This window comes from Salarias fasciatus, chromosome 22 (genome assembly GCF_902148845.1).
Source record: "Salarias fasciatus chromosome 22, fSalaFa1.1, whole genome shotgun sequence".
Taxonomy (NCBI): Eukaryota; Metazoa; Chordata; class Actinopteri; order Blenniiformes; family Blenniidae; genus Salarias; species Salarias fasciatus.
The window spans coordinates 9,245,705-9,254,402 of NC_043765.1; the positions used below are offsets into that span (position 1 = coordinate 9,245,705).

Sequence of the window (8,698 nt, forward strand, 5' to 3'; positions counted from 1 at the left end):
TCAGCAGAGCGAGTCCTCTCTCTCCTCCTGCAGAGCGTAGTCTATCTCATCCATCTCTCGCTCACAGTCCTCACATCCTTCAGCGCCGCATCCCTCCACCACCACCACACCATGAGGGTCCATCAATCTTCCTCCTCCACCCACTGCTCCCATTGTTCCCATTCCCCCAACACCCATCGCCCCAACTCCAATCCCCCCCATCCCAACTCCGTTCCCTCCAACGCCGTTTCCCCCAACGCCGTTTCCTCCCACAGCAGCCATTCCTGTGATGCCCGCCATGTTTGTCATGCCTCCTATTCCAACTCCGCCCATCCCCATCCCAACGCCGACGGGTCCCATGCCTCCAACACCAATTCCTCCTCCTCCGACCAGCAGGGCGCCCCCTGCGCTGCACACCAGAGGTCCGACAGCGGGGCCCACCCCTCTGGGCCACATCGGGTCCATGAGCGCGCCTTGCTGGGCGAGCTGGATCAGCTGGCTGACGGAGTAAACCCCCGGCGCTCCAGCTTGAACCACCTCCTCGTATGAAGGGGCGCTGGTCGCAGCCCGGGCCTCCTCTAGTCTGACCCGGGCTCGATGCTTCATCTCGATGATGGTCTTGGTGTAGGAGTTGAGTGTTGCCACGGCAGCCGCCATGCAGCAGCTGAACGAGAGCCACGCCATGCTGGAGAGGAAAGATGGAGGGGATTGAAGTTGGTATCAGAGAAGCTGCAGTGATCACTATTGTTTTAAGTTCTTATCAAACCAGGAAGATATGCAGTGAAGTTCTGACCAAAAGAGAGTTTTCATCTTTTTTTTCTCCACCATCACCTCTGTTGATTATGTTGTAATTACAATTTAAAAAAAAATATTTAAAAAAAAAAACTAGTTTATCTAGTGAACTAGATAACGTTTTCTTTTATTTATCAGGAGAACTAGTGTCATCTAAACCTGCAATTTTCATTTTTGTTTCTTTCTCCCCTCAAAGCTCACTAATTCCTGTTTCACCAGAACAGAGAATCCAAATGCCAGTGGCAAAAAAAACAATAAAAACCCAAGAAATGGTCTGTTTGGGCAGGAAAGAGATGTATTCTTATGTTGATTTTTATTGAAATATGCAAACTACCTTCGGCAGTCTTGGAGTAAGAAAAACTATTGACCCTGTTTGTGATCTCTGGTGCCACTTAAAGCTGGGGTTGGCGATTTGAATTAGATACATTTTTTTAAATACTAGTTAAAATGATCTTTATGACCCGATGGGAAACAATTCATGGCGTGTTCTTAAAGTAGTTTGGAAAATATCCGCTATCTACAGCAGGAGTAAAACGGGAAAAACAGCAACCAATCGTCTTGACGGGACACCTTTTTTTTAAACCAATCAAATCCCTTCGTCGTTCAACCTGCCCCCTGCGCGTACATGTCAATGGCGTGCACTGACCCTGGTTCAGTGCACGCGTAGAAGGATGGAGCGTCGTTGCAGGATGACGGAGAAGAATGTTTGGGGCTTTACTTACCGGTGAGTGCGCCATACTTGGCGTAGTGCATATAAAGAAAAACGAAGAAACGAAGCGCTGAGGACAGGTTACGCCAGGAACGTACTGGACGTGTCTACGCTCCCAACGGAGCTCCTCCAATGGGGTGGGAGCTGGGCGGAGCCTTGGGGAGATGCTACATTCATGCTACATGCTAGTTTTCCAAGATCGCCAACCCTAGCTTTAAAGTGGGGCATGTTTCTCCCCCTCTGGAATCCCAACCCCACAACAACACACCCGATCTGAATGAGCATGGGATCAAAAATGGCAACAACCGCTCATTTTTTTATGCAGAATAGGCAAACTTACGCAAAAGACCAGCCGTAGTCCCAGGACTGAGGTCGCCAGTCTTTTGGTCCGATGCTCACAGTCATCTGAAACACTGTGGTGTACATCATGTGAGCGACCATCCCCATCATACCTGCAAGAGGAAGCAAGGCACAGCTTTAGAAACGCAAGAAGGACTAAAAATTAATGTTGTCGTGTTTGAAATAACTTTAAAAGCATGGGAGAAGAAAAGAAAGGGACAGGAAATGAGTCACGGAGGCCTTAAAAAGCTAATTAATCAAAAAAATGGTACCCAACCCTGTTCCTGGAGCAGCCCAGCAGTTTTTAGCGCTCCCCCTGCTTCAACACCCTTGAATCTAATGATTCCGTCCTCACCAGGCACCTAGCAAAGCCTAGTAATGAGCCTATCAATACAAGCAGGTGTGTTGAAGCAGGGAGAGAGCTAAAACACGCTGAATAGCGGCTCTCCGAGGACAGAGCTTGGCACCGCAGCCCTTGTCCTTGAGGTCTGGCGTCCTGCTGTTTTAGCACTCTCTTAGCTGCAGCACAGCTGATCGACCTTTTATTCATGCACAATGAAGATGTCAACATCAGATTGAGGTGTTCTGAAGCAGGGAGAGACCGAAAATGTGCAGGACACCTGACCTGCATGTTTGCCTGCACCAGACCAGGATTGAGTTGCCCGAAGTATTAGTTACTCACGGTATTAACCCCCCCCCCCCCCCCCCCAAAAAAAAAAAAGAAAAGAAAACCTCATCTTTTGAAGCATATAACTCAACAGATAAAGCAGCCCTTCACCAGAACAGATTGTGGTATTTGTGGTATCTCTGAACAAGGAAAACAATTCCAACAAGTTACAAATGCAGAATTGTTAACCCACAATTTGAAATATGAGAAGGAACCATCTTTCTGCTGTTCAGTGAGACCAGTTTCATTCAAAGCATTCAGATTTTGCTAAGAAGATGTTTCTGGATATCAAAAGCAATTAATCTGTTTTTTTTTTTAAAAAAAAAGCCAGACTTAACTGCTCTATCCACCTCAAATATAATCCTTTTCAAGCACAATCAAAAGTGACAAATTACTTTGATATGAACAACCATTAGCTGAGGATCTTTTGTCTGTTGTTGTGGTCTGATGAAACTGGAAAATAACTATCACGTCTTTGAGTGGTCCTTGTTGGAAACTGACTGAAATTTGCCAAATACCGGTAACTATCAACCTTTCTGTGCTTGTATTCTGTAGCTTGGTTAAAAAGGGATTATTAATATTTTTTTAAACTGAAGCATAACTATCTTGTCCTTTGTTGTGTCGTAATTGAGACAGAGAGATAAGGTTTTTTTTTTTTTTTTTTTTTTTTTGCTGTGATCTGACGATCTGATTGAATTGGAAAAACATTTGTCTTCTGTTGGCTTTTGCTGTAGTTTGAAAGTAGTAGATGTACCCTTCATCTTTTTAGCCTGACTGATTGGATGCAATAAGAAAAATGAAAATTAAAAATTGGATTGGTTGAATAGTCAAATGTGGATTAAAGCTATGGGAGCTCGGTTCCACTGCAGAGTTTTTAGGCTTCAAAAGTGTTTTTGTTTCCTGAGCAAACACCTGAGAGGACGGTGCACATGGCAGCGAAAGCGTTGATCTTGAGCGCGTTCATTTCCCGTTTGGCACAGAGACACAGCGCCTCCACGCACATCAGCAGGAAGCCCATGGCCAGCAGACCGATGTACATGAACTCACTGATGACGGAGAGCCACAGCACACCTGAGGGCAAGAAAGTTCCAGACGTTGCATCTGCTCAACACCTTCCTGTGAAAACCTGCCTCTGGACGTTAAAGTGGACATATTTACTGGGTTGTGAAGAGAAGCACTGGTGTTGCACCAACCTTGCGTCTCTCCTGGCGTCAGCTCAATGAAGCTGCGGCACTTTTCCTCCTGATCATCACCTGTGAACGAAACAATCCCCTCAAACTAAACCAAAACGATCACGTCTCTGAAGTTACAGCTGTCCCAGTAAAATACACTGGACAGCACAAAACATAAACATAAAACAGCACAGTAAAGATTCTGACAGCTATTTCCGCCCCATTCAAGCAATACTTCTTCTCTTTCAGTTTGACATGAATAAAATGTAGCTGATAATTAATCTGATGCTCATTCAAACCATTCAGTGTTGCTTTAAAGCAAAACAGTGTTGAGCGTGCGCGTGAAGCTGCGCTCAGGTGACGTCTCACTCGCCTTCATTGTGTTTCTCACAGGAGAGCCAGAAGCCGGTGTGGAAGTATCTCAGCATGTACTTGTCCTCGCCCGTCTCCCAGATGTAGTGGACGGCGTTGGCCATCTGCTTCCTCTTTATCCTGGCCAGCTCCTCCTTCTGCTGCGGAGACAGGGTCACATTGGGGGTCGGGTTCCTGGGGTCCGGGGTGGGGGCCTCTGGATGAAGGAAAAGGAGGCAGAGTGATGAAGACGGTGCAAAAACACAAGCAAGAAGGGAAAAAAAAGATGCTAATGCAATTAAATACATAAATAATGAATTTTTTTTTAATTCATTTTCTGAACTGCTTATTCTTCAAACGGTGCCTGGACAGTTCACCAGTCCATCACAGGACCAACACAAAGGGGCAGACAACCACACACACTCACATCCTCTATTCTGTTCTATTCTTCTCTTTAAAACAAATAAGCTGAAATCTCACATGCAGCTGCAGAGTGAAACCCTTTAGTTTTCAGGTTAAATGTTTCTTTTTTTAGTGGGTAGATTATTTTGAAATTGTAAAACAGAAACGCTTCCACTCTCATTTCGAGATGACAGTGTTCATATTGTAGCGATTAAGAGAAGTGAGTCAATCAGGACTGGAATAAAGGAGTTTCCTCTGGCGCACAGCAGAAATTGAATCCAGTCTTTAAACATCATTTCTACAGATTTCCATGTAGTAAAAAATGTACTATTCAATAATAACTACTGGGTTTAACACTAAAATGATAGATTAAGGTGAAAGGAACACTCTGACACAGGTAACAGGCAGGAAAGCGGGAATTATGTGAATCTCAGTCCGTCACGTTGAAAATAGTTAAGCTAAAGAAAAAAATATATGAAAGGATTTACGTGTATTTTATACATTAAAAATTTTTATCACATAGGATTCCTACAGTAGTATGCGTCTGCCTGAAAAGTTCAAATTTTGCACTTTGTTTTTCTTATAATTCATTATTTAATTAACATAGTTTTAGTGTGATTAATACAACAGACAAAGACAAAACATGACTTTTCATATTTTCATTCATTATCATACTGTATTATCTGCATGCATTAAAATAATCATTAGAAAGTTTTTTTTTTAATGGACGCTTGTTCACAAATTCTGAAAAATGTTATAAACCTTAGGTTTGTATGTTTTTGAAATGATTAAATATCTGGAAATCTGATAAAATATGTAGAAAATCTACAAGACACGTACTGGATTTTGTTGGGTTGCCACTGTCGAATATTAGTTGGTAAATTTGTGTTAGAGTTTAGTTTATTTTTTTGGCTCAACTTTCACTAATACAGCATATTGACCAGCAATATTGGAGGAAGTTATACTCTTTACAAATAGCTGAAGCTGCAGTATTTTCTTTTCCACAAGATGTTTAACTAAAACAACCTCAGTGCCTTTTAACTGAAATGTCACATTTCAGACAAAAATGTTTCATGCACAATTTTTACAAATGTAAATCCAGTTTCAGATAAAGCCAATCCAAACGATGAATTTAATTTAAAGGTTTGTTCAGAAGAATGTGATGAATATGTAAAAGGCTCAGTAATGTGCATCACCTCCCAGCAGGAAGGTGAGAATCTGCTGAAGAGGTCAGAGAAACCTTGATGCTGCTGCTGTTTCCAGTCCTCACCTGTGGTGTACGGCTGGCTGTTGTTCTGCCCACAGTTTTTCATCTTGACCGGCGAGAGGCAGAGGGGCTTCACCACCTTGTGGGTCCCCTCGCACCAGTAGGAGGTGCAGAACGCCGAGACGGACAGGGTGAGGGCGAGAGAGGTGAGGGACAGCGACAGCAGGGAGCGGTTACGTCTGGACATGTTCTCCAGCATGGCGGCGACTCCACTCCAAAACAGGAGAAACGACAGAGGTGGAGGGCGCTGCTGGCTCAGCTTGGAGAGCGGTTCTTGTTCAAAGATGGCTGCAAGAGCCCGAGAGGCTTCTGGCGACCAATGGAAGATGAGAATCAGCCGAGCGAAGGGCTTTCTGTCACAACTCAGTGACGACTGAGCGGAGATTGAGACTGATACATGGAGGATGATAGAAAACAGAGAGAAAGCGAGGAGAGGGGATTAGGATTGTTTGAGAAGTGGAGCAAAGGTCGAAGAGGAAAAATAGAGAATGAGGTTGGAGGACAGCAGAGGAGATTCCTCACAAGAAAGAAGAGCAGGAGAGACAGATGTGCTGGATCGAAGCGGCAGGAGGAACTCCAAAAGCAAAGACGTCGGACTTGGGTTTCTTCTACAAGCTGGACGAAGCATGTTCCTGATCACATTAACCCATGTCTCCACTGTCTTCAGCATGCAGGCGTCACGCTGGATTCTGCTTCCCCGACGGTTACGTCTTCCCTCCAAGACAGAGATAAACGTTTCTCTCTTATCCTGCAGGTTCCGCAACTAATCGGCTGCAGTCTTAGAGCACATCCCCGTCTTCAACCTGTCCCTCTCAGCTCCCGGCGCTGGATTGAGCTCATGAAGGAGCGATTATACCACTGTCTCAGGCCCACCTCTGGGCCTGGTAATCAGTGTTAATCTTGCAGGGTTAGGTGGATGAGATTAATTCCCAGCGAGTCTCACGCTGTTTTTGCCTGCATGACCACCCTGAGGGGGGAAAGAGCATGACACAGAGGTAAACATCTGGATTAGGACTCATCAGGACAGAAACTCTTATATCCACGTTTAATATACGCTGCATTTCATTGGTGCCAGCAACACGACACAACAATCAAATGTGTGGTTATATCCAAGTTCGTACCACACATGACCGAGGATTTCATCAATCATGGCGATGACATGAAGAGAGGTGACCTGACCTAACCATGCACTGCGATATTACAATACACAACTCATAACGTAAGAAATACCATGATGTGACGTGAACTGCTGAATAACATCCACGACATGACAGTTGTAACAGAACAGACCAAAGATACAATACGTTATTTAAGACATGTTGCTGTTTAAAAAAAATACGAAGACTTGTGAAGAATAACGTGATCAACAAATAACTGAAAGTACCTCTACAAGAAATAATACAGTGTAACGCAATCCAGTGTAGAAGAGTGTAATGTGTGCCACAGTGTGCATGCCAACCACGAAAGTAATCTTTTCTTTCCCTGCTTTTTGTTGTAAAACATTTTGACATCATTATACCCAGATCATTCATCTCACACTCAGCTTTAAGCCTCAGTAATCGTATCAGGAGAAATCAAACACCCAAATTAGGTTGCAAGATGTTGCAGCCCAACAGCTTCATCTGACCCAGATCCGCTCTGCAGGCGCAAAAAATTGATTTGTTTGTGTGGCAAAAATCAGCTTGTAGCGGTAAAGTTGTGTCATCTTTTTTTAAAAGACAGAATAAACTGTCAACATATATCGAAAACAACACATTAAAGCTCAAGAAATCTGCTAACTAGAGCATAAGGGAATTATTTCTTTTTTGATAGTGTCTCTTTTTATTCTCTTTTTATTTTTTTGCTTTAAATTCAAATGACAGAAAATGTCAGATATATATTTTTTTCTAAGAAAATGTTTTTTGTAAACTTTCCGTTTTCTGTCAGCCATCTGCCTCAAGAAACTTAGAGCCACATTTTCTCCACTGCATGATCCTCCCTGATGGGCAAAGAAACACAGAGCTTCAACATTTAAAAACTGCTTTGTGCAATACAAAAACAAAGATTTTCTCAACTGTCTCAGCTCGCACCATTGTTTGTTGCTTCATCAGCATATCTGGGAGACATGAGCCTTTTTTGTTAGTGTGTTGGAAATTTTCAGTTGACTTCTAAATTTTGAATGAAAAACAGCATCTTCTCTGTTGGTTATTTACATTTTCCCCTAATACCTCCATCAAAAAACAACATAACTTTTTTCCAGACTGACCAGGCCTCAGGTTTTACTTTAATCATCCGATGGTTAGAAAGTATAATCCCTTATATACACTGATTCTGCTCGACTTATTCTTGCTCCACATGTTGGCACACACTCCTTCCTCACAGCTCTCAGTGATGAAGCTGAGAGGTTCAAAAATGCAAATGCACAACATGCAAGACACAGTTCTTCAGTTATTATAGTTGTGATTTTTTCGGTGTGCAAATGTTTGAGCAAAGTTCAGTTGGGACTAAAAATCTGCATATTTCCTGCATGAGAATCACAGCGAACACAGTTCAGATCCGCTTTCCAGTTTTCCCTGTATGACCCCTCAGTTTCATCCCATTATGATATGCTGAAGTCTTTCCCTCACGCATGTGATTGGAAAATCCAGCCGCTGCCGTTCACGCTCAACTTGTGATCAGCTTACACGCACAACAAATACTGTGAAAAAGAAAAAAAAAAACAAATCCACTCACCATGTTCTCGACCTTAAAGGGCTGCTTGTTCCCCTCACCTCTCTCCGAGTGAGCAGACCGTTTCCTTCACCTTTCCTCTGCGCTCCCTCTTCTCTCCCTCCACCGTCTTGGGTGAGTTTCCATCAGAAGCCCACCCAGATTTCCCTCTAATCCTCCCAAGTCCATCTGTTACTTTCCCTCCCCTTTGCTCCCTATACTGTGTCAATTCCTCCCATCCTCACGGCTCGTCTTCTTCATCTCTCCTCCCCTCTCGCTCCTGACCCCTCCGACCTCTCCTCCTATACTGATTAATTTGACAGCATGCTATA

General features: G+C 43.6%; 1 protein-coding gene across 1 annotated transcript; it reads right to left on the reverse strand.

The window, feature by feature from the left end:
* LOC115409508 (germ cell-specific gene 1-like protein) lies at nucleotides 1–5,877 on the reverse strand. The gene is made up of 6 exons (XM_030120719.1): nucleotides 5,682–5,877; nucleotides 4,032–4,226; nucleotides 3,680–3,739; nucleotides 3,399–3,557; nucleotides 1,821–1,932; nucleotides 1–664 (listed from the first exon to the last, which is right to left on the reverse strand). The coding sequence occupies exons 1-6, from the start codon at nucleotides 5,875–5,877 to the stop codon at nucleotides 1–3; spliced, it is 1,386 nt and encodes a 461-aa protein (XP_029976579.1).
* Nucleotides 5,878–8,698: the final 2,821 nt, after the last annotated feature.

Coding starts and splice junctions, on each gene's coding strand:
- LOC115409508 (XM_030120719.1), bottom strand. CDS start 5,877: ATGCTGGAGAACATGTCCAGACGTAACCGCTCCCTGCTGTCGCTGTCC. Junction 3,558..3,679: donor GACGCCAGGAGAGACGCAAG/GTTGGTGCAACA, acceptor TCTTGCCCTCAG/GTGTGCTGTGGCTCTCCGTC. Junction 665..1,820: donor GACTACGGCTGGTCTTTTGC/GTAAGTTTGCCT, acceptor TTTCCTCTCCAG/CATGGCGTGGCTCTCGTTCA.